The sequence below is a fragment of the Pongo abelii genome, chromosome 20, assembly GCF_028885655.2.
Source record: "Pongo abelii isolate AG06213 chromosome 20, NHGRI_mPonAbe1-v2.0_pri, whole genome shotgun sequence".
Classification (NCBI taxonomy): Eukaryota; Metazoa; Chordata; class Mammalia; order Primates; family Hominidae; genus Pongo; species Pongo abelii.
Genome location: NC_072005.2, coordinates 45,863,386 through 45,889,657, shown reverse-complemented (window position 1 = coordinate 45,889,657; position 26,272 = coordinate 45,863,386). Strand labels below are relative to the sequence as shown.

General features: G+C 38.5%; 2 protein-coding genes across 10 annotated transcripts; both read left to right on the top strand.

Moving 5' to 3' along the window:
* The first annotated feature begins 5,209 nt into the window (after nt 1-5,209).
* ZNF780A (zinc finger protein 780A) lies at nt 5,210-26,070 on the top strand. 9 transcript variants are annotated; one of them, XM_063719496.1, is made up of 6 exons: nt 5,210-5,236; nt 11,313-11,366; nt 12,471-12,588; nt 12,890-13,016; nt 15,207-15,305; nt 20,941-26,070. In XM_063719496.1, exons 4-6 carry the CDS (start codon nt 12,983-12,985, stop codon nt 22,632-22,634), a joined length of 1,827 nt encoding a protein of 608 aa, XP_063575566.1. In that variant the 5' UTR covers nt 5,210-5,236; nt 11,313-11,366; nt 12,471-12,588; nt 12,890-12,982; the 3' UTR covers nt 22,635-26,070. The 9 variants fall into 9 exon arrangements, with proteins under 9 accessions (XP_063575566.1, XP_063575563.1, XP_063575561.1 ...); XM_009232604.4 differs by lacking the exon at nt 12,471-12,588 and adding an exon at nt 5,903-5,973 and having other exon boundaries at nt 5,215-5,236; nt 15,210-15,305; XM_009232602.4 differs by lacking the exon at nt 12,471-12,588 and adding an exon at nt 5,903-5,973 and having other exon boundaries at nt 5,215-5,236.
* LOC103888607 (zinc finger protein 383-like) lies at nt 22,662-26,070 on the top strand (the record flags this gene model as incomplete). The annotated part of the gene is made up of 1 exon (XM_063719789.1): nt 22,662-26,070. A coding segment is annotated over one exon (891 nt), but the record flags the coding sequence as incomplete, so codon positions are not given.
* Nucleotides 26,071-26,272: the final 202 nt, after the last annotated feature.

The following is a 26,272-nucleotide window of genomic DNA, read 5'->3' as shown; positions in this document are numbered from 1 at the left end:
TAACTTTTAAATGACCTGTCTTCAAGCTCATTAATTCTTTATTCTGCTGAAGTCTGCTGTTCAGGCATTCTATGGAATTTTTCAATCTGTTATTGTGTTCTTTAGTTCCAGAATTTTTGTTTGCAAAAATTTTCTGTTTTCTCTTTTTTAAACTTCTAATTTTGTTCCTATATCATTTTCCTGATTTTGTTTAGTGTTTGTCTGTATTCTCTTGTTTGCTCACTGAGTTTCTTTAAAACAGTCATTTTGAATTCTTTGCCAGGCATTTTGTAGATGTTCATTTCTTTAGAGTTGGTTACTGATGGTTTATTTTGATTTGTGTTGGTGTCATGTTTTCTTAATTATTCATGATCTTTGTGAACTTGCTTTGGTGTTGAACATTTGAAGAAGTAGGCATCCCTTCTAGTCTTTACAGACTAGCTTTGGTATTGAAAGCCCTTCATCAGAGATATTGGGTGGGCTGTATAGAGAAGTTTGTGGGTGGGATTACTGCTGAAGTTATCAGACATGCTGGTCTGGTGCCAGGGTCAACAAATGGATAGGCCTGAGGACAGTGTCCATGGGAACCAGCCTGAAGTCTGGGTCCACAGAGGTTGACCTGGTGCTGGGGTGGTCTGGACATAGGCCCATAATATGCCTTGGTCCTGAGCTCATAGGGGTCACCCTGCTTCCAGGATCTGCTTGGGCAGGCATGGACCCTGGGTCCACTGGAGCATAGGGTCACAAGAACCAGCCTGGAGCTTGGGTCTGGTCTGGGGCACAGTTGGGTCTGGAGTCCACAGGGGTCAGTCTGAAGCTTGAGGCTGTGGGTGCTGTCCTAGGGATATGGAGGCCAGCACGGAGCCTGTGTTTTTAGGTGTGGTTCTAAAGCTTTGGTCTCTAGGAGCTGGTCTGGCACTGGGGTCTCTAGGAGCTGGCCAGGCACTTGGGGTCTCCTGGGCCAGGTCTGGATATTAGATGCGGTGGAGTGGGTTTGAACCCTGGGTTTGTTGAAGTGTAGGACCATGGGAGCCAGCTTAGAGACTGGAGCCACAGGGGCCAGGTAGGCTGACAGCCTGTATCCATGGGGGTTATCCTGGAGCTTGGATCTATGGGTGCCAGCTTTGTGCCTGGAGCTGAGGGTGCCAACTTGGAGTTTGGGTCAAGGGGGCCAGCTGGTCATTGGGTTTCAGTGGAGTAGTCCTGCTGCCAGGGTCCACAGCAAAGTTGGTGTTCACTTTATTCATCCTCTAACACGGAGGGTATCTCATCACACTATAATTTCTGGGCTTGGGAGAGTGATGGACTGGGTAATGCAAAACTGTCCTTCTTAGCCTCTTTAATGTATCTTTTCCTGTTTCTGTGCTACAGCAAGGTGCTCTAATCTCTTACTTGGATACTTTAGCTCTTGTGAAAGTTTGTTCATGAGTAAACAGATGTTTAAATTGATGTGAGGGCTAAGTGCTGGAAAGTCCCATTCTCCAATCTTGCTGACATCACTCCTATTAAGATTTTCTGTTTCTTCTTGAATCAGTGACAGTTTGTGTAAAGAATTGTTCCTCATCACACACTGGGGCCTGTCGGGGGTGGGGGACTAGAGGAGGGATAGCATTAGGAGAAATACCTAATGTAGATGACAGGTTGATAGGTGCAGCAAACCACCATGGCACGTGTATACCTATGTAACAAACCTGCACATTCTGCACATGTATCCCAGAACTTAAAGTATAATAATAAATAAATATTGCAAAAAAAGAATTGTTCCTTTCCATTTAGTTTATTTTGTTGGCATACAATTGTTTATAATATTCTTCTATAATCATTTTCATTTCTGTAAGGTTAGTAATGTCTCCACTTTCACCTCTGACTTTAGTAATTTGAGTCTTTTCTATTTTCTTCTCAGTCAATCCAGCTAAGATTTTGCCACTTCTTTTGATCTTTTCAAAGAACCACTTTTAATTTTGTAATTTTTCTGTATTATTTTTCTATTCTCTATGTAACTCCACTCTTATTTTTATTATTTCCTTCCTTTCTTGTCTTTTATTATTGTTATTTTTTTTGCTATTTTTCATGTTCTAATTCCTAAAGTTGTACAGTTAGGTTGTTGATTTGACATCTTTCTTCTTTTATATAGGCATGTAGAGCTATAAATTTTTCTCTTAGTAGTAAGTATATCATAAACTTTGGTAACGTGTTTTTATTTGTATTTATCTAAAATATTTTCTAAATTTTGGTATTCATTCTTTAATCCTTTGGTTGTTTAAGATTGTGTTGATTTGGCACAAGACAAAGATGTCTTCTCTTACCACTCCTGTTCAACATAGAAATTCAACTGAATTTCAGTTATCAGAACTTGCCAACATGAAGACAATGGGATTTAGTCCTACAAATTAAGAGAGAAACTGAATGAATTAAGTCATGAAATATCAGATGGCATACAGGATTTAATTTTGAAATTCTTCAATTTTACTTAGGAATTTCTTCAGCTATGGGAATAGTCTTTTGATGATGCTCCAATTTTTAACTGGATCAATTTGCAATTTGTGTCAGAATGGAGTGCAGTTAAGAAGCCTTATGTTACTGCAGCATCTAAATTTGGCTTAACATTCAAAGGAACCATAAATAGATATGTTTGCCTTGTAAAGATAATTATCAAAGAAATGTACCCTTCTTAGGGTACAAAAAAGAGATGGCAAAAAAAGAGATGTACCTTGAAGGCAAGATACATTAACCACTAGAATATGAACGGCAATCTAATTTTTCCATAGTCAATATTCACAATACTTGTGAGGATATCTTCCATTTCATTGGATATCTTCTGAGACTTCTGGTTACCTTAGTATATACAGAGTATATATCTCAACTTAAAAAGTATAGTGTTCAGAGAAGAGTCATTTGAAGGTAGCTATAATTTTGAGTTTATTGAACATAAAGTCCAACATTTAAGATTGCATAACATTTTATCAAAATTTAAAAATAATAGACCACATTGAAAGAAAATACTTAAAAAGAATGGTGATATTGGTTAGGAAATCGATTAAAGTTTCAGAATATACTTAAATACAATTATTCTCCTTCTCTTTATTCTAATGTTTAGTCAACATCAATAGCTTAAAAATTTTTTTCCTTACTACAAAATTGTTATTTTGCTTTAACATATATATGTTATTGTTTCACCCTTTAGGATATAACAGAATATTATAATTAATACTGGAATTTTTCAAACATTACATAATTTCAATTACCTTAGTATTCATACCTTTTCAAATTTGTACTACTTTGGACAATATATTATATACTCAGCTATTATTGATTCCTAATTTAATTCCATTTTTGTCAAAGAACATGCTTTGTATGACTTGAATCCTCTTACATTTATTGAGACTTGTTTTATGGCCCAGAATATGGCCTATACTGGTAAGTATCCCCTGTCCACATAGATGAATTTTACGGTCATTGAGGAGAGTGTTCTCAAATATAAATGAGATCAAGTAAGTTGATATGTAGCTCAAATCTGCTATACTCTGTTACTTTTCTGTGTTTGTTCTATCAGTTACCAAGAGAGATATATTGAAATATCTGACTATAATTGTGGATCTGTCTCCTTTTCGATCTAACAGATTTTTCTTCCTATACTTAGAAGCTTTGCTTTTAGGAGCAAAATTTATGTTTTTTTTTTCTACTCGATGAACTATCTCCTTTATCATTATTATGATATACGCTTCTTTATCCCTGGTAATAGTCTTTGTCCGGAGTCTACTTTGTTTTTAATAAAGCCACTCCAGCTTTCTTTTGACTAGTGTTAGGATGGTGTATATTTTTCCATCCTTTTACTCTTTACCTTTTAGTGCTTTTCATTTAACATATTACCTGTAGGTAGCACCCATTTGGGTCTGACTTTTTGTTTATTTATTTATCTTTTTTTTATTATACTTTAAGTTCTAGGGTACATGTGCACAAAGTGCAGGTTTGTTACATATGTATACATGTGCCATGTTGGTGTGCTGCACCCATTAACTCGTCATTTACATTAGGTATATCTTCTAATGCTATCCCTCCCCCCTCCCCCCACCCCACGACAGGCCCCGGTGTGTGATGTTCCCCACCCTGTGTCCAAGTGTTCTCATTGTTCAGTTCTCACCTATGACTGAGAACATGTGGTGTTTGGTTTTCTGTCCTTGCGATAGTTTGCTCAGAATGATGGTTTCCAGCTTCATCCATGTCCCTACAAATGACATGAACTCATCCTTTTTTATGGCTGCATAGTATTCCATGGTGTATATGTGCCACATTTTCTTAATCCAGTCTATCATTGATGGACATTTGGGTCTGACTTTTTAAAAAATTCAATCTGACAATCTTTTTAAATTAAAGTGTTTAGACCATTTACATTTAATGTGATTATTGATATGGTTGAGTTAATCATCTTATTTGTTTTCTGTCACAATTCTGGAATGAAAAGACGTTTTGCTCTTTATTATTCCATGTTTCCTCCTTATGTAGCATAGGAAACTAGAAAAATGATTTTGAAAGTTCAATATTGTTAGACTACAACAGTGAAATCAGGCTCTTCCTAGGAAAACAAGCCCTTTTTTGGATTTGTTTATACTATTTTAACAAAGTGTTAATTATTCATTCTTCAAGATAAGGCAAGTAATTCTCTGTGTATTTTTATCCGTTTCCATGTCGTCCAGAATCACGTTTTTCTCTCCAGATAACAGGAACATTGTCTCGAAGAATCCAGGACATTTGATTCTGAAATCTCCAATGTGAACCACACTTCCTCTCCTAGTATATAACCAACCAATTCTTTAGTTCAAGCTTTTCAAATTTATCCTAAGTCCCCTTCAAATAGCACAGAGAAGTGGAAGCCTATCGCTGGGGTCTGAGACAAAGGAGTTAAAGCACCTACATGTTGACATAATTTTACTTTAAATTCTTCTTTCTTCTTTAAAAGTTCTGCTCCTTTGCATTCTCCATGGAGAGAAAAAGTAAATTATACTGACGCTCCGAGAGGGAAACGCTCTTCCCAGATGGGGATCCTTGCCCATGGCAACAACCTGTGCACCCCGCGGGCTGGAACTCCCACGAATCTACTAGGCTCGGCTCCCTTAGGGGTCAGCCCCCATAGTATGCTGGGATCAACCTGAACGGATCACAGCTCAAGGCTTCTGAGGCTTTTTCTGTTCAGGACTGTATTTCCCAGCGGCCACCGCGCCAGTCCACTTCCGGTCTCCGGGGTCGACGACATAGTGGGGTAAGGTCTTCACGTCTGAGGAAGAGATCGGTGGCTGCGGGAGATCTCTGCGGATTGGGGCTCGAGCCTGACTGACCCGACAGTGCGGGGGGGCTAGAGGGAGGCGCTCAGAGTAGGAACCCCGGGGTGCAGACGGGATCTGCCGGATCCCCAGGCGTGCGTGTGCGCGGGTATCAGAGGAGGGGGATTGTGAGATCATGAGTGACGGAGGGGACTGTGTGAATGTGTGCGTGAGGTTCTATGCACAGGCCCGGGAGGGCGTGTGGACGCAGCGCACTTTGCTGAGTGACACTGTGCCGGTGCCCCTAGGCTCCTGCTGCTTCCTCCCTCTTTCCGCTTCACAGCTGCGGGGACTGCAGCAGAGGAATGGCCCCAGTAGGGAGGTCAGATACTGAGCCGAGAATGAAGCTTCACACAAGAAAGCGCAGAAGTGCCCCCGAGTGTTCCCCAGGAGGGCAGCAACATGTTGAGAACCACAGCATCCTCAGAGCTCTGTCTCCAGAAACCAGCTCCAAACTGGTTGTACTGGTTGAATCGATTCCTCTTCCTTCCTTCCTATTTCGTGTGAAGTGAGGGAAATTGTGGCTATGGAGGGAGGGTGCTTTCAAACTTAGCCTGCGCTCCAAGAAATGCCTGGAGTCTCACGCTTGCCGTATCCTTCTCCAGTCGTATTATTATCCAAAAGAACGACCTGGAGGAGGATGAGAGCGTTACTGCTGCACACCTAAAAGTCAAGGGTGAGTTTGTGCTTTGTATTTGTTCAAGAAATGCGTTTTTGATTTTAGAATATTGAGATTCCCCTTAAATTTTCAGTGAATCTAGGGGGATATGCAAATTGATTCGTGCCCCCTCCTTCACCTTTCCACTTAATAGTCACAAAGCAATTTGGCAAATCGTTCACACCTTCCTGTGCGCTCTCTTTTTCGAAGCTGGTATAGAAATACACCTCCAGTAGTTAATATTAAAGCTCCATTTTAGACCCATATTTGGGAAGGAGATTAGTGTTGAGGTGGAATCACACACCAGACATCAGTTGGTCTTTACAGACCTCCTTTTCAAAACAGAGAAGAATGTAGATAGTTGGATGATCTCCATTGTCTGTGAGGCATTCGGTAGTGGAAAAGTGACCGCACAGAAATTGGTATCAACAAGAGCCAGGATTTTTCCAGGGAGTCCATGAGATGATATTTGTAATACTTGCCAGATCTCTCTGAGGTTTGGCAGCTCCAGTTGTGTTTTAGGGGTGTGTGTGTGTGTGTGTGTGTGTGTGTGTGTGGACTGTGAGAGGCAGTACACTGTTGTGGTTAAGAATAGGGGAGTGGATCCAGAGTATCTGGGTTGGAATGTTGGTTCTGTCATTAGAATGAATTAATATCGTAAAGCCCCTTAGAGCAGTGTTAGGCATACAATAATGTTTAATATGTTTTAACTGTTGTTTTTTGTGTAGTCATTTTAAGTCATTCCCCTTGACTCTCTATAGAACAGGAGCATTGGGAATATGTGATTCATTGCGACTGCTGCTTGTATATTAAGAAAATGAGTGAGGGGCTCAAATGATCTAGGACAGAAATTCTTTCTTTTTAGATCGACAGATATAATTGTATGTATTTATCATGTGCAACATGATGTTTTATGGTATTTATACATTGTGGAATGACTAAATCTAGCTAATTAACAATGCATTACCTCACATAGTTATCATTTTTGTGGTGAGAACACTTAATATCCACCCTCCTAGCATTTTTCAAGACTACAGAATATTGTTATTAATTGTAGATACTGTGTTGTGTAATAGATCTCTTGAACTTATTTCTCTTATCTTCCTGAAATTTTGTATCCTTTGACCAACATTTCCCCAGTCAACACTGCCCTCCTTCCTCCCTCACCCACATTACCCCAGATCTGTAAATACGATTCTACTCTCCACTTCTATGATATCAACTTTTAGATTCGGCTGAAGAGTGAGATCATGTGTCTTTCTGTGCTTGGCTTACTTCACTTAATATGATGTTCTCCAGGTTCATCCATGTTTTTGCAAATGACAGAATTTCCCGCTTTTTATGGCTAAATAGTATTCCCTTGTGTAAATATACCTGCATATATACCACATTTTCTTTATCCATTCGTTCACTGTTAGACACGTAGGTTGATGCCATATCTTAGCTATTGTGAATAGTGCTGCAATAAACATGGGTATGCTGATATCTCTTTGACATATGGATTTCATTTCCTTTGGAGATATATTCCCAGTAGTGGGATGGCTGGATCATACGGTAGTTCTATTTCTAATTTTTTGAGGAACCTCCATACTGTTTTCCATAATGGCTGTGCCCATTTACATTCTCACCCACAGTGTGTAAGCGTTCCCTTTTCTCTACATTCTTGCCAATACTTGTTAACATTTGTCTTTCCAGTAGCCACCCTAACAGGTATGAGCTAATATCTTACTGCGGGTTTAATTTTCATTTCCCTTATGATTAGTGATGTTGAATATTTTTTCATAAACTGTTGGCCATTTATATGTCTTCTTTTGGGATGTGCCTGTTCAGGTCCTTTGCCTATCTTTTAACCAGGTTTTTTTTTTTGCTGTTGTTTGACTTCTGCATACATTTTGGATCTTAATCTCTTATCATATATATGGTTGCAAATATTTTCTTTCATTCTACAAGATGTCTCTTCACTTTGTTGATTGTTTCCTTTTCTGTGCAGAAGCTTTTTAGCTTTATATAATTTCATTCGTTCATTTTTGCTTTTGTTACCTGTGCTTTTGAGGTCATATCCCAAAAAAAATCATTGCTCAGATCAGTTTCACAGAGCTTTCTTCCTATGTTTTCTTCTATTTGTTTCATAGTTTAGGATCTTACATTTAAGTCTTTAATCTGTTTAGAGTTGATTTTTGTATAATGGTTTGAGATAAGGGTCTAATTTCATTTTTCTGCATATGGATACCTACTTTTCACAACAGTATTTTTTGAAGAGTCTCTTTTCCCCATTGTATGTTCTTGGTACCCTCCTCAAAACTTGGTTGGTTATAAATATATGGATTTATTCTGGGCCTCTCTATTCTGTTTCTTTGGTCTATGTGTCTGTTTCTATGTCAGTACCCTGCTGTTTCGGTTACTATAGCTTTGTAGTATATATTGAAGTCAGATAGTTTGATGCCTCCAACTTCGTTCCTTTTGCTCAAGATTGCTTTGGCTATTTGGGTCTTTTGTGGTTCTATACAAATTTTAGCATTTTTTGTTTTTTCCTATTTCTGTAAGGAATGTAGGACAGAAATTCTTAACCTGAGTTCCTGTGACTCCATTTATGGTCTCAGGGACCAAAAGCTCTTGAAATAAAATATTGAAGTATTATAGAAATTTATAAATGTGGGTTTTAGGGGGAGAAATAGTGTATCATTTCATAAGATTATCAAAAAATTTATGTGACCCATGAGGTTTGCATCCATTGATCTAGATAGAACATTGGTTCTCAGCTGGGGTGATGTTTAGAAACTTTTGGTTGTCATGCTGTCGGGGAGGGTGCTACTTAGATCTAATGGATAGAGGTCAGGAATGCTGCTAAACATTGTGTTATGCACAGGATAGCTCTCCTCACTCTCCCAACTAAGAATTATCCAGCACAATATGTCAGTAGTGCCTAGGGTGAGAAACTGTAGTCTAGAATCAAAAGATTGTGATATCTGGAATGACATTGTAAATGATCTTGTATAAACATTGTAAATGATCTTGTATAAACTAAGTGTCCTATAATACAGAAATCATTAAGCTAATCATACTAGACTCAAGTGATAGAGTATTATGCAGGTAATAAAATGATGTCTATAAGGAATTATGAAAAGAAAAATATTTGACATATCATTAAGCAATATTCATGCTATGAACAATAATACTTAAGAAAATGTTACATAGGGCGGGCGCGGTGGCTCACACCTGAAATCCCAGCACTTTAGGAGGCTGAGACAGGCAGATCATTTGAGGTCAGGAGTTTGAGACCAGCCTTGCCAACATGGTGAAACCTTGTCTCTACTAAAAATACAAAAACTAGCCGGGGGTGGTGGCAGGTGCCTGTAATCCCAGCTACTCAGGAGGCTGAGGCAGGAGAATTGTTTGAACCTGGGAGGCTGAGGTTGCAGTGAGCCGAGATCAGGCCACAGCACTCCAGCCTGGGTGACAGAGTGAGACTCCACCCCTGCCCCCCAAAAAGAAATTGTTATGTTGTATATGAATCCCATATACTAAGATAGGGTTTTTGTATAAGAATTCTATAAGAATTCTATCTAAAGGCATTCTATAAGAATTATATCTAAAATAATATTTTAATTGGTTATTTGGTGAAGAAGGGAACCAAGCATGGTGGTGTATATTCCACAAATTTTCTCACATAGTTTGCAAATGCCGCTTATCTGCATTGTGTTCATTCAAAGAAGAATCTTGATAATGAGAATATCTAATTATATTGGTGAGATACAGCTAAAGGATATTAAAACTAGCTGATGTTATTTGTTATAGTCACTTTAACCTCTTTTGTTGAATCTCATGACAGGCTCAGGTTTTTTTCCTGATAACTCTGTTTTTATTTTTTACTTCAAAAGTAGAAGTAGATTATCATTAATGCATACAGGACACTGGTTGAGGACTTGTAGACAATTTTTTCTAGAGATTGCTCCAACATACATAGAAAAACATAGACATCTTAGTGTTGGTCAAGAATTGGAAAATAAAGGAAACAAACTCGTTAAGTAAAAACAACAGCTCATTAGAGTATCCTGATTTTCCCCCCAAGTTCAAAGGGAGATATCTAAATAAAAAGTGTCTTTCATCTAATTTGGAGAAGTTTCCTCATAGGAAAGAAATGTGTATGTACATTTGTATATGTCCATATATAGAGATGCATACACACACGTGTGTGTGTATATATATATTTATATATATATGTGTGTGTTTGTGTGAATATAACTATATATATTCCAGGTTAATGCCTGGATGTAGTTACAGCTTTTTTTTTTTTTATATGAGGGTTCGCTCTGCTGCCAGGCTGGAGTGCAGTGGCGCGATCTCAGCTTACTGCAACCTCTGCCTCCTGGGTTCAAGCGATTCTTGTGCCTCAGCCTCCCGAGTAGCTGGGATTACTGGCATGCGCCACCACACCCAGCTAATTTTTGTATTTTTAGTAGAGACGAGGTATCACCATGTTGGCCAGGATGGTCTCGATCTCCTGACCTTGTGATCTGTCTGCCTTGGCCTCCCAAAGTGCTGGGATTACAGGTGTGAGCCACCGTGCCCGGCCGTGAAGTGCTCTTAAGCAAAAAGAAGAAAATTGGAGCTACAATACACAGAGGAGAACTCTTAACATGTATATAATTTTCTAAATTTTTTTCTATTAATGTCTGTTAGTCTTTTTATTAGTATTTCTATATACATATATTTTACAAATGTAATCATATTATCTATCCTGTTTTGTAACCTGATTTTTCTGTTAATCATATATCTTGAACATTTAATATTTACTTTGTATTCTATTAAGTGGATATTCTGAACTGTATTAACCAACTGGCTTTTGGTGAACTCAGAATGCTGAACACTGCCGGTGCAATTCTGTCTATATCCTTTCCAGTTCTCATGCCTTCCCCCACTGCACCCAATCCTGATTTCACAAAGAGGTTCTGGTTTGGATGATGTGATCCCTTCTCAGCTCTGAAAGGTGGGACTAGGGGAGGAGGATCTGCTAAGGGCAGGATCAGAGGTCCAGTCCTAGGCCAAGATAGGTATCCCAAGAATGGAGGACTGGCTGGAAGCCACAACTTCAAGGCAGAAATGCCTGTGCACGGCATTCATGCTTCTGCCGCAGGTTCCCTGGGATGCAGGCGAGGGCTTGGTTTCATCCCTTCTCTACCCGTTCACTGCCAGTTTATTTGTGAGAGAGTGTGTGTGGCGACAAGGGGAGTGATGGGAGGGGGTGGAAGTCTGCGTGTTAGCAGGAGTAGTTAAGAAATAGGAACGGAGGATAAAATAGTTATTTGCTTTTGAGACACAGCTTTAATTGTGGCCTTTTTGTTGTTGTTGTTTTCCAGGGGAGAAGCCTGAGGAAGATTGACCAGTTTTGTAATTCTAGAAACATGGTCCATGTAAGTTGGTATTTCTCTCTTTTCCTTGAAATATGATGACTTTCAGGTTAGGTGATGGTTATTATTTAACCTGAAGCTTCTTACCTAGAATCCACAATCTTACACCCCAGTTTGTCCCTTTACAGTAAAGGTTGGTGACAAAAAAAAAAAAAAAAAAAAAGGCACTGCTCTTCCTATTTGTACCTCTTTTTCCTACTGGCTTTGATGTTTTCTTTGAAAAAGTTATTCAGTCTGTGCTCTGTGCTCAGACCTTGGTCAGGAAGAATATTGGAACAGTGGAGGAATCAGTCCCCACAGGGAAACAGGGTCTTATGGGTTTGATAAGTTACAGATGATTGACCACACTTGGGAACACTTTGAAACTTTACAGACTAGAGCTTTCCAGGTAGCTAGGGTAGAATTCCATAGTGAGTGGCCTCAGTCTGCAAGTGTGACAAGGTGATCTGCTTTATGAGGCTTTTAGGAAAATGATCGGTGAGGACAGTGGGCAGTAACAAGGAGAAGATAATTCAGGGCATGAATGGTAGGTGATTACAGATTCTCTGGCTGGACGTGGTGGCTCACGCATGCAATCCCAGCACTTTGGGAGGCCGAGGTGGGTGGTGGATCACTTGAGGTCAGGAGTTTGAGACCAGCCTGGCCAACATGGTGAAACCCCATCTCTTCTAAAAAAAAAAAAAAAAAAAAAAAAAGATTAGCCTGTTGTGGTGGTGCGCACCTGTAATCCCAGCTGCACAGGAGGCTGAGGCAGGAGAATCACTTGAACCTGGGAGGTGGAGGTTGCAGTGAGCCGCGATCGTGCCACTGCACTCCAGCCTGGGTAACAGAGTGAAACTCTGTCTCAGAAAAAAAATAAAAAATAAAAAATTCTCAGAATTGGGGAAATCCTTAGAGGCCCTGGCCATCCTCAATGTATAAATAAAAAAAATGAATAAATCTAATATGTCAGTTCTATTGACTTTCATGCAGCTTATAAAAATCATTTGTCATGACAAGAAAAAATACTTTTGCTATCATCTCATACCATAATGTGAACTTGAGGATTAAGAACATTCTTCAATTGTACGCCACCTTTTTTTTTTTTTTTTTTTTTCTCTGAGACAGAGTCTTGCTCTGTGGCCCAGGCTGGAGTGCAGTGGCATGATCACAGTTCACTATAGCCTTGAACTCCTGGGCTCAAGCGATACTCCTACCTCAGCCTCTCGAGTAGCTGGGACTACAGGTATGTGATACCACACACAGTTACTTATTTAATTTTTGCAGAGACGGGATATCATTATGTTACCCAGGCTGGTGTCAAATTTCTAGGCTCAAGCAATCCTCCTATCTCTGCCTCCCAGAGTGCTGGGACTACAGGCATGAGCCAGCATACTCAGCCAGCAGGAGGCTTCTTGAAGAATGTTCAGGCACTCTGTGAATTTCCATATTACTTTTTTCTTGCAGTACACTCCTTCACTTCCTCTCCTTTCATCTTGAAACAACTTTCTTCGATTTCACCATAATACATATGTTTGTGTTTTCAGGGATCAGTGACATTCAGGGATGTGGCCATTGACTTCTCTCAGGAGGAGTGGGAGTGCCTGCAGCCTGATCAGAGGACCTTGTACAGGGATGTGATGTTGGAGAACTACAGCCACCTGATCTCACTGGGTAAGGTCATTGGTTCCAGCTATTTTTATATGTTTTCTGGAATATCAGCTTTCTTCACCGTGAATTTTAGGGCTATCTTTTAAGAGGTGGCTGAATTCCTTCTTCTTGTTCCCAAAGGAATGGATTGAGATTTGTTGGGTTGAAAACAGGCACCTCCCTGGAGTCTCTGCATCTTGCCTACTCCACAGTGGCCTCCTCCATTAACGCTGGTCCTCTCTGTAATTGTCTGTCTCTTCATGACCATGGGGCTGAATTTGAAATCTTGTACATTCATTGTAAGATATTGTCTAAGAACCAGGTTTCATATTATGTTTGATCTCAGAATTACTGTAGATTTTCTTTTTTTTATTTTTATTTTATTATTATTATACTTTAAGTTTTAGGGTACATGTGCACAATGTGCAGGTTTGTTACATATGTATACATGTGCCAGTTGGTGTGCTGCGCCCATTGCCTCGTCATTTAGCATTAGGTGTATCTTCTAATGCTATCCCTCCCCCCTCCCCCCACCCCACAACAGTCCCCGGTGTGTGATGTTCCCCTTCCTGTGTCCATGTGTTCTCATTGTTCAATTCCCACCTATGAGTGAGAACATGCGGTGTTTGTTTTTTTGTCCTTGCGATAGTTTGCTGAGAATGGTGGTTTCCAGTTTCATCCATGTCCCTACAAAGGACATGAACTCATCATTTTTTATGGCTGCATAGTATTCCATGGTGTATATGTGCCACATTTTCTTAATCCAGTCTATTGTTGTTGGACATTTGGGTTGGTTCCAAGTCCTTGCTATTGTGAATAGTGCCGCTATAAACATACGTGTGCATGTGTCTTTATAGCAGCATGATTTCTAATCCTTTGGGTATATACCCAGTAATGGGATGGTTGGGTCAAATGGTATTTCTAGTTCTAGATCCCTGAGGAATCGCCACACTGACTTCCACAATGGTTGAACTAGTTTACAGTCCCACCAACAGTGTAAAAGTGTTTCTATTTCTCCACATCCTCTCCAGTACCTGTTGTTTCCTGACTTTTTAATGATCGCCATTCTAACTGGTGTGAGATGGTATCTCATTGTGGTTTTGATTTGCATTTCTCTGATGGCCAGTGATGATGAGCATTTTTTCATGTGTTTTTTGGCTGCATAAATGTCTTCTTCTGAGAAGTGTCTGTTCATATCCTTCGCCCACTTTTTGATGGGGTTGTTTGTTTTTTTCTTGTAAATTTGTTTGAGTTCATTGTAGATTCTGGATATTAGCCCTTTGTCAGATGAGTAGGTTGCAAAAATTTTCTCCCATTCTGTAGGTTGCCTGTTCACTCTGATGGTAGTTTCTGTTTGTTGGTTTGTTTTTGTTTTTCTAACCCACCTGTAAGGAGCAGAGTGTCTTGAATTTTTCTACCATAGAAACCTCTATGATCACTGGGAGGTTGAGGCTGCAGTAAGCTGTACCCATCACTGCACTCCAGCCTGGGCAATAGACCGAGACCCTGTCTCAAAACCAAAAACAAACAAACAAAAATGTCTGTTATTTACATATACTGATTGGGTTGACAGAAATTCATTTAACACTAAAGTGAATGCATTTCATTTCCTTTAATAAACATTCTGTTGTTTTGTAGTTGAAAGTTTCAGGCCATGGAGTTTATGTATTTTCATTGAGTGAATATACTGAGTGAGCTGTAAATGTCTAAGGATGCAAAATAAATGACAATAATAAACATAATAATTCTTGACTTTGTGCTACTGTGTATCAGGCAATGTTAGCAGTATTTTGCATATATATAACTTATTTTGTCTTAGTATCAATCCTATAAAATAGGTATTATATCATCCCTATTTTAAAATTGGGAAAACTGAAGGACAGAATTTAAGTGACTTACCTGAGGTCATACTGCTAGTGAGTAGCAGAGACAGGATTTGAATCTGCCAGTCTGGCTTGAAGTTTCCTGCTCTCAACCATTCAGTTATACCTCTTTTCGAGGGATAAGATTCTGAGTTTAAATGAAAGAAAGTCCTTTTCTAACATAGTTAGGAAAGAGTTCTCAACCTCTTTACTTACTCAACCTCTCACTCTTATCTGAAGTCTCTTCTCAATATTGTTTTGACTTGTAATTTATTGTAAGTTTAAGCAGGTCACAAAGATTTGAAAAAAAATTTTGTATTAAAAAAATTCTACATGTGTCATTTCTTTTAAGCAGGAAGTTCCATTTCTAAACCAGATGTGATTACGTTACTAGAGCAAGAGAAAGAGCCCTGGATGGTTGTAAGGAAAGAAACAAGCAGACGGTATCCAGGTAAGTGAGGGTAAAGCAGGCGGGGGGAAGCCATCATTGTCCCGGACATGTGCTCAGAGAGGAGTCATACCCTTGAGATGTGGTTTGAAAAGCTTTCTTCAATGACCCAAGTCCTGTTGGGTAAAAATGCCCAAGACCTGGGAAGGAGGTAAAGATTACAGCAGAAGCCATCACCAAGGAACTTCATCATTTACTAATCACCTAATTTCTGTTCTCTTATTTCCTTCCCCTTTTAGTGGAGTAAGTTCCCTCTTTTTTTCCCAGTGTAAACTTTTTTTTTTTTTAAGGTGGAATCTTGCTGTGTCCTGCAGTGTGGAGTGCAGTAATGTGATCTTGGCTCACTACAACCTCTGTCTCTTGGGTTCAAGCAATTCTCATGCCTCAGCTTCCCAAGTAGCTGGGATGATGGGTGCCCACCTCCACACCTGGCTAATTTTTGTATTTTTAGTAGAGATGGGGTTTCACCATGTTGGCCAGGTTGTTCCTGAACTCCTGACCTCAGGTGATCTGCCTGCCTCAGCCTCCCAAAGCCCTGGGATTACAGGTGTGAGCCATCGTGCCCAGCCCATTTGCCAACTTTTTAATTGGATTTTTTTTTTTTTGCTGTTATTTGAGTCTCTTGTCAGAGAAATAGTTTGCAAATAATTTCTCTCATTTAATTTTGTCTATTCCCTCTGACGATAGTTTCCTTTGCTCTGCAGAAGCGTTTAGTTTAATATAGTCCCATTTGTCTATTTTTGTTTTTGCTGCCTATGCTTTTGCAGTGTTAACCAGAAAATTTTTGCCTAGGTCAATGTCCTGAAGTACTTCCTTTATGTTTTCTTTTAGTTGTTTTATAGTTTTGAGTCTTACATTTAAGTCTTTAATCCATTTCCAGTTGATTTTTGTATACGGTGAGAAATAGGGTCTGGTTTCATTCTATCACATATGGATATCCAGTTTTCCAGCACCATTTATTTATTTATTTTTAGTTATTATTTTCCAACTTTTATTTTAGGTCCAAGGGGTACATAAGTGGGTTTGTTATATGGGTAAATTGCATGTTGTGGTGGGTTTGGTGTACAGATTATTTCACCACCCCGGTAATAAGCATAGTACCCAATAGGTAGTTTTTGGATCTTCGTCCTCCCACCCTCTACTCTCAAGTAGGCCCTAATGTCTGTTTTTCTGTTCTTTGTGTCCATGTGTACTTGGTGTTTAGCTCCCATTTATAAGTGAGAATATGTAGTATTTGGTTTTCTGTTCCTTAATTAATTTGCTTAGGATAATGGCATCCAGTGCCATCCATATTGCTACACATAATCTTGTTCTTTTTTATGGTTGCATCGTATTCCTTGGTGTGTATGTACCCCATTTTCTTTATCCAGGTAGCCATTGATGGACATTTAGGTTGATTCCATGTCTTTGCTATTATGAATAGTGCTACAATAAACATAGGCATTCATGTGCCTTTAGGTTAGAACTATTTTCTTTTTTTGTTTCTTCCTTGTCTGGTTTTGGTTTCATGGTATGCCAGCTTCATAGAAAGAGTTAAGGAGAATTCCCTTCTCTGAAATTTTTTGGAATAGTTTGAGGAGAATTGGTATATTAGTTCCTTGAGAGTTTGGTAGATAGAATTCAGCAGTGAAGCCATCAGTCCTGGAGTTTTCTTTTTTGGGCGACATTTTATTACTGATTCAATCTCATTACTCATTATTGGCCTGTTCAGCTTTTCTATTTTGATGATCTTTTCTGTTTCTGTGGTGTTAGTGGTAATATCTCCTTTTTTATTTCTGATTTTACTTATTCTCTTGTTGGTTAGTCTAGCTAGTGGTTTATTAATTTTATTTATGTTTTTTAAAAAACAACTTTTCATTTCATTGATCTTTTGTATTATTTAGCCTGTATTTTATTTAGTTCTGCCCTGATTTCATTAGATTGTTTATTTGAAATCTTTCTACTTTTTCAATGTAAATGTTTATTGCCATCAACTTCGCTCTTAGCAGTGCTTTTGCTGTATCCCATAGGTTTTGGTATGTTGTATTCTGATTTTCATTTGTTTCAAGGAATTTTTTAATTTCCTCCTTAATTTCTTTCTTGACCCAGTGGTTATGTAGGAGCAGGTTGTTTAATTTTCATGTGTTGTACAGTTTCCAAAGTTCCTCTTGTTACTGATTTCTCGTTCTATTCCATGTCTGAGAAAAGACTTGATATAATTTTGGTTTTGAAGAATCTGTTAAGAATTGCGTCTTAACATATGGTCTATCCTAGAGAATGTTCTGTGTGCTAATGAGAAAATGTGTATTCTATAGCTATTTGATGAAATGTTCAGTAAATGTCTGTTAGGCCTGTTTTGTCTAATGTGAAGTTTAAATCCAATGTTTCATGTTAATTTTCTATCTAGATGATCTGTGTAATTCAGAGTGGGGTGTTGAAATCCCCAACGATTATTGCACTGGAGTACATCTCTCTCCCTTTTGGTCTAATAATATTCACCTTATATATCTGGGTGTTCCGGTGTTGGGATAATAGTATGTTTAGAATTGTTATATGCTCTTACTGAATTGATCCCTTTATCATTATACAGTGATCTTCTTTGTCTCTTTTTTGCTGCTTTTGACTTAAAATCTTTTTTGTCTGATATAAATATAGCTATTCCTGCTCACTTTTGGTTTCCATTTGCATGGAATGTCTTTTACCATTCCTTTACTTTCAATCCATATGTGTCTTTACCAGTGAGATGAGTCTGTTGGCAGCATATAATTGGGTCACTTTTTAAAAAATCCATTCCATCTATATCTTTTAGATGAAAAGTTTAATCCATTTAGATTCAATGTGATTACTGATATGTGAGGGCTTATTCTTGTCATTTTATTAATTGATTTCTAGTTGATTTGTGTATCCTTTATTCCTTTCTTTCTCTTTTATTTTTTATCGTTGTGGTTTGGTTGTTTTCTATAGGGGTAACATTTGAGTTCTTTCTGCTTATTTTTGTGTTTGCTGTGTCAGTGGGTTTTATAATTTTGTGTGTTTTCACAATGGTAGATATTCTTTCACTTCTAGGTGTAGGACTCTTAAGCTTATCTTGTGGAGCTGGTCTGCCCTCAGCTTTTGTCTGGGAAAGATTATTTCTTCTTCATTTATGTTTTATAATTTGCTGAGGATAGTATCCTTGACTGGCAAGTTTTTTCTTTCAATACTTTGAATATATCATTTCATTCTCTCTCCTTTCTTTCTGTTGAGAAATCTGCTGTTCAGCTGATGAGAGTTCCCTTGTAAGTGACTAGATGCTTTTCTCTTGCTGTTTTTAGTATTCTCTCTTTGTCTTTGACTTTTGTGTTTTGACCATAATGTGCCATGGAGAAGACCTTTTTGTGTCGTTATCTATTTGGGTATCTCTGAGCTTCCTGTATCTGGATGTCTACATCTCTTGCTAGAATTTTATATATTCTATATATATAATATATAATAACAGTTTTCAGCTGTTATTTCATTAAATAGATTTTCTTTCCTTTATTTTTTCTCTTCATCTCTGGGACCTCAAAATTTCAAATATTTGGTTGTTTTATGATGTCCCATATAGGGTCTTTGTTTCTTCTTCTTTTTTTGTTTTTCTATTTTTGTCTGACTGGGTTATTTCAAAAGAATTGGCTTTATGTTCTGAGATTCTTCTACTTGATCTAGTCTGTTGTGGAAGATTTTGAATGTATTTTATATTTTATTCAATGAATTATTCAGTTTCAGAATTTCTGTTTGGTTCTGTTTTATGATGAAATTGGTGAATTTCTTCTTCTTATCCTGAGTTTTTTTTTTTTTTCTGATTTCTTTGTATTGTTCTTCCAAATTCTCTTGTATCTCACTTAGCTTCTTTAATATAATTATTTTGAATTCTTTTGCTAGGATATAGCATTTTTACCCCATTGGAATGTTTCTGGAGAATTATTATGTTCCTGTGGAGATGTCATGTTTCCTTCTTTTTTTTTTTTTTTTGTTATTTCCTGTGTTTATTCTTATTTTTTTGAATTTGCTTTTGTAGGGGAGGCTTTTTTCCTAAAGATGTATCTATGGTTAATAGGGTTGGATAGGGCATTTTCACTTTGATTCTGGGTGTGTGCAGTATTGTTGTTATGTAGTGTTATGATTTTTTTTTTTTTGGCTGTAAACAGTGCCTTTGGTGTCTGTGATTTCTTCATTGGCTTTGGTTGTGATGGTTAGTGGAGGGTACGGTGAAGTTTTATTGGGGATGAGGAGTGATACAGTTTAGATATTTTCCCCTCCAAATCTCATGTTGAAATGTAATCCCCAGTGTTGGAGATGGGGCCTGGTGGGAGGTAATTGGATCATAGGGGTTGCTTTCTCATAAAAGGCTTATGGTGCTGTCCTCACAATAGTAAGTGAGTTCTTGCAAGACCTGGTTGTTTAAAAGTATATGGTACTTCTTCTTGTTCTCTTTCTTGCTCCTTCTCTTGCTGTGTGACATTCTTTGTCCTGTGTTGCCTTCTTTTATGAGTAAAAGCCCCCTAAAGCCTCCCCAGAAGCTGAGCAGATGCCAGCGCCATGCTTGTACAACCTGCAGAACCATGAGCCAGTTAATACTCATTTTTTCATAAATTACCCAGTCTCAGTTATTCCTTTAATGCAAGAATGGCCTAGCACAAGGACACAAGGTAGGCAAGTCCTTGGGCTCTGGTGGTGGCAGTGGCGGTCCAGACATGCCTGTTTTGGGGCCCCAGCGTAGTGTATGCTGGTACTAGTATTAGTGTGTCTAGGCACATTTATTCTTTGGCCTCCTTATAGTTTGGATGGTGCTGGCAATGGTAGTGGTATGCTGGGTAGGTGGATGGGTTCTTGGATTCTTGGGCAGCAAGTGTGGCATGGGTGATGGCAGTAGTAGTGAACAGGACAACCTTCTGGCTCCCAAGCAGTAAGTGCTTGGTGTTGGAGGTGACTGTGATGGACTGGGTGGGCCAGTCCCCAGAACTTCCGGTTATGAGTACCGGTGGGTACCAGTTGTGGAGGAAACAGCAGGTTGTATGGGTCCGACCTCAGGCTTCTGTGATGAGTGCTTAGGTAGCAAAGGTGGTAGATGGATCAGGGTGATCCCCAGTCCCCAGATGGTGTGCTTGGGGACTTGGGCACAGAGCTGGGTCTGCTGGACCTGACCTTAGGCCCCCCAGTTGTATGTGCTGGTTCTTCTGGTAAGCAGGGGTGGGGTGATCCCCAGGCCCTTGGCAGAATGCTGCTATTGATTTTCTTTTCCAATGTGAGTTGAAATTTTCTTGTATATGCCAGTATATTTGGACTGTATCCTGGACATTCTAATTACTGACTATGAAGCTATGGGTCTCATGGTCTTAAGTCCTATAGAACATATCAATATGTTTCAACAGATAGTCGACCTAGTTAGGTTCAACCTTCTGTGGTTCATTTTTCTATTTTTACATGTACATAACCAGGCTGGCTCAGATGTGCATTTGCTTCCACTGGAAACAGAAGTGATATGAGAAAGGTTCTATCTACCAACTTTGTTGGTTTTGGCTAATAAAACCAATAAAGGTTTTATTGGTTTGAATTGATGATTTCAGTTGATGAAAGGACTTTGTATGATGTGTGTTATAGGAAAATAAAATAGGTTTGCTTTCTTCATTTCTTTCAGATTTGGAGTCAAAATATGGACCTGAGAAAGTATCTTCAGAAAATGATACCTCTGAAGTAAATTTACCCAAACAGGTTATAAAGCAAATAAGTACAACTCTTGGCCTTGAGGCCTTTTATTTTAGAAATGACTCAGAATATAGAAGATTTGAGGGACTACAGGGATATCAAGAAGGAAATATCAATCAAAAGATGATCAGCTATGAAAAATTGCCTACTTATACTCCTCATGCTTCTCTTATTTGCAATACACATAAACCGTATGAATGTAAGGAATGTGGGAAATACTTTAGTCGTAGTGCAAATCTTATTCAGCATCAGAGTATTCATACTGGAGAGAAACCCTTTGAATGTAAGGAGTGTGGGAAAGCCTTTCGACTTCACATACAATTTACTCGACATCAGAAATTTCATACTGGTGAGAAACCTTTTGAATGTAACGAATGTGGAAAGGCCTTTAGTCTTCTTACCCTGCTTAATCGCCACAAGAACATTCACACAGGTGAGAAACTGTTTGAATGTAAGGAATGTGGGAAGTCCTTTAATCGTAGTTCCAACCTTGTTCAACATCAGAGTATTCATTCTGGTGTAAAACCATATGAATGTAAGGAGTGTGGGAAAGGCTTTAATCGTGGTGCACACCTTATTCAGCATCAGAAAATTCATTCCAATGAGAAACCCTTTGTATGTAAGGAATGTGGGATGGCCTTTCGATATCATTACCAACTTATTGAACATTGCCAAATTCATACTGGTGAGAAACCCTTTGAATGTAAAGAATGTGGAAAGGCATTTACTCTTCTGACAAAGCTTGTTCGACATCAGAAGATTCATACTGGTGAGAAACCCTTTGAATGCAGGGAATGTGGGAAGGCCTTTAGTCTTCTCAACCAGCTTAATCGCCATAAGAACATTCACACTGGTGAAAAACCGTTTGAATGTAAGGAATGTGGGAAGTCCTTTAATCGTAGTTCAAACCTTGTTCAACATCAGAGTATTCATGCTGGTGTAAAACCATATGAATGTAAGGAGTGTGGGAAAGGCTTTAATCGTGGTGCACACCTTATTCAGCATCAGAAAATTCATTCCAATGAGAAACCTTTTGTATGTAGGGAATGTGAGATGGCCTTCAGATATCATTGCCAACTTATTGAACATTCTCGAATTCATACTGGTGACAAGCCATTTGAATGTCAAGACTGTGGGAAGGCCTTCAATCGTGGCTCAAGCCTTGTTCAACATCAGAGTATTCACACTGGTGAGAAGCCCTATGAATGTAAGGAGTGTGGGAAGGCTTTTAGACTGTACCTACAACTTTCCCAACATCAGAAAACTCACACAGGTGAGAAACCATTTGAATGTAAGGAATGTGGGAAATTCTTTCGTCGTGGTTCAAATCTTAATCAACATCGAAGTATTCATACCGGAAAGAAACCCTTTGAATGTAAGGAATGTGGGAAAGCCTTTCGACTTCATATGCACCTTACTCGACATCAGAAATTGCATACTGGTGAGAAACCCTTTGAATGTAAGGAGTGTGGGAAAGCCTTTCGACTTCATATGCAACTTACTCGACATCAGAAATTGCATACTGGTGAGAAACCCTTTGAATGTAAGGAAGGTGGAAAGGTTTTTAGTCTTCCCACCCAGCTTAATCACCATAAGAACATTCACACAGGTGAGAAGCCATCTTGAATGTAAGGAATGTGGAAAGTCCTTTAATCGTGTCTCAAACCATGTTCAGCATCAGAGTATTCGTGCTGGAATAGGCTTCATTCCAGTGTGGGAAAGGCTTCATTCGTGGTTCAAACCTTACTCACCATCAGAAAATTCATTCCAGTGAGAAACTCTTTGTATGCAAGGAGTGGAGGAAGACCTTTAGATATCATTACCAACTTATTTAACATTACCAAATTCACACTGGTTAAAAACCCCTTTGAATGTAAAGAATGTGGAAAGGCCTTCAGTTTTCTGACACAGCTTGCTGGACTTCAGGTCATTCATACTGGCGAGAAGCCATTTGAATTTGAGAAATGTGGGAAGGCTTTTAATAGTGGCTCAAACCTTGTTCGACATCAGAGTGTTCATACTGGTGAGAAACTCTACAAATGTAAGGAGTGTGGGAAAACTTTCAGATTTTGTTTGGTCCTGACTGCATATCAAAGAATTCATACTGGTATGAAACCCTGTGAATGTACAGAATTTGGGAAGACCTTTAGTTGTAGCTCAAACATTGTTCAACATGTTAAAATTCATACTGGTGGGAAACCCTATAATGTAAGGAATGTGGGAAAGCATTTACTGTGGATGATCAGCTGTCTCAACATCAGAAAATTCATAATAGTTAGAAATTTTGTGACTATAAGGAGTGTGGACAAGCCTTCACTGTGTATGAAAAATTTACTCAACACCATAGAGCTCATATTGATGAGAAATCTTGTGAACATAAAAGAATGTGTGAAGAACTTTCATCACGGCCTGGGATTTGCTCAACTTCTGAGTATTCATACTTCTGAGAAATCTTTGAGTGTAAGGAATATGGGGCGTTTTATAGCCACACTAAATACCTTGGGGTTCGGAGAAGATAATTCTTGTGAGAAAGTCTTTGAATGAGGAATATAGGGTAGCTGTCATGTTCACAATATACTCCCTATGAAATAATTTACCAGATACAGGCATACCTCGCTGAATTGTGCATTGCAGTTATTGTGTTTTATACAAACTGAAGGTTTGTGGCAACCCTGTGGTGAGCAAGACGATCAGGTCCATTTTCCCAACATCAGATGTGCATTTCGTGTCTTTATGTCACATTTTGGTAATTCTCAGAATATTTCAAACTTTTTCATTGTTATATATCTATCATGGTGATCAATGACCAGTGATTTTTGATGTTACTATTGTAATTGCTTTGGGATACCACAAATTCTGCCCATAAAAGATGGTAAACCTAGTTGATACTTGTTGTGGGTTTTGAAAGAATAGTCAAATATACAATCATATACCCCACCCTAGATTCAAAATTGTTAACAATTTGCACGTTTATTTTTTGTATATTTGTTGTACCATTGAGAATAAGTTTTAGACATCATGACACTTTACCCTTTATTTAATCAACATGTGTATCAACCAAACATAAAGACAATATCATATAGCCATTGTACCATAATTACCCTTAAGGAAAGTATTCATAATTCTGTAATATCATTCCATTTTCAGATTTCTTCATTGGCTTCCAAACCATCTTTTACAGCTATTCATATTCAAAGGAGAATCCATTGCAGAATCTGCATTGCATTTGGTTATCTCTCTTTAGTAGCCTGGAAATCCTATGAATGTAGACTCTCAAATTTTGGTAGGTATTAGAATCAACAGTGGAACTTAGTAAAGCTACAGAGGCTTAAGCCCTAGCTTATAATTCTGGGCCTCTATGTTTTTTATTATTTCTCCAGGTGATTGTGATACCAACCAGAGTTAGAGAGCCACTGACCTAGAACATTTCTCCTCTCTCCTCATTCTTTTTTTTTTTTTTTTGCAGTTGCAAGATTTAATAGAGTGAAAACAGAGCTCCCATACAAAGGGAGGGGACCCAAAGAGGGTAGCCGTTGCCGGCTCGAATGCCTGGGTTTATATCCTGATCATTGTCCCTCCCACTGTGCTCTCAGGCAATAGATGATTGGCTGTTTCTTTACCTCCTGTTTTTGCCTAATTAGCATTTTAGCGGGCTGTCTTTCCTACCTGATTGGTCGGGTGTGAGCTAAGTTGCAAGCCCCGTGTTTAAAGGTGGATGTGGTCACCTTCCCAGCTAGGCTTAGGGATTCTTAATCGGCCTAGGAAATCCAGCTAGTCCTGTCTCTCAGTACCCTCTCTCAACAGGAAAACCCAAGTGCTGTTGGGGAGGTTGGCCAACAACTGCTCTAATTGCTTCCTGCTGAATTGGGGTGTAGTAGGAGTTGTGCAGTTGAGATTTCCTCGGGACGGGTGCCTTTGATGTCATTAACATTGGAGCATGGGCTAGCAGGCCGGTCCAGGGTCCGTGGTAGATTTTAGTCATGGACTGCATCTGGGGCCCCATTTGAAGAACTATTTGTAGCTTTACAGCTTCGATTCTGGAAAAGACAAACTTAACAAGGAGGTTAAAGATACAGGGATTGAAATGTATGGCCTGCAGTGCAGGGGATTATTTCTTTGGCACACTTCACAGGCCCTGACTATCTGCTTGATAGTTTTGAAAAGGCCTGGTCCATCTCCTCATTCTTAAAAAATGAGATTGAATTTTGATTAGCCCAGGAAAGTTGTCTATGTGTTTAGATTTCTTTCTTTATAGTGTCATTTAGTCTTATTCTCTTTGTTGCATATTCTGTACAAGGGAATTTGAGTCCAGAGGCTCTGTTAGGTCAGATTGAACATTTTGGGGAAGAATACTTTGTAGGCTATTTGTATGTCATGTTTTACTGTCAGAAAACATTTAAGTACAGGTCCTTGCATTAGTGAAACTAAGTTTGATCATTTGGGTAAGCTGGTAACCACCATAAGTCCATCGTAAAGATCTAATTTGTAGTGGGTAAATAATCTATGGAGAGACTTTGACCTCTGGATATTTATAGTCATGTGTATTTTAGCTGTGGATTGAATACAAAATGAAAATTGAGATAGACTATTCAAAAATGAACGCCATTAAGGTTGTCAACATAAGTCAACTTGTGTGATAAGGCTGACAGTATACGCAGTACAAAATTAGCACCCTCTAGTTTATTCAGGGAGCCAAGATTGTTTTGTCTGGAACCTTGTTTTTGTTCAGCATTTATCATCAGCACCTATATACATCATGGCTGGTACGTGAGCTGTTGATAAACTTTGAAAAAAAATTAAGCCTTTAAATCAAGCTATAAAACATGATCCCATTGTGGCATCATGAATTAGAGAGATTAACTTTTTTAAAGATCAATAATAATCCTTTGTGATTTTATTCCAGTGCATTTAAAAATCTATAAAATGATAATTTATATTGATAGCTTTCTTCTTTCTGTGAATATACCCTTATCAGATTATTATGCTTTTGATAGACTACTTAATTCTATTTCTTAACATTTAATTGTATCTATAATCATAAGTAAAGTTATAATTTTCTAAACATTTTTCAGGTTTTGTTAATGCAATGATCTTATAAATCTTACAAAACGAGGCTATTTAAAACCTGGCTTTCTAGTCTCATGTTCCTATTTTTTATTTCCAGTTTCATCTTTTTCGTATTGATTGTCTTTGACTTTCTTTTTTGAACTCAACAGATTCCGTGGGTATTAAGCCAGCACAACTCCTTTATGGGTCATTGCACA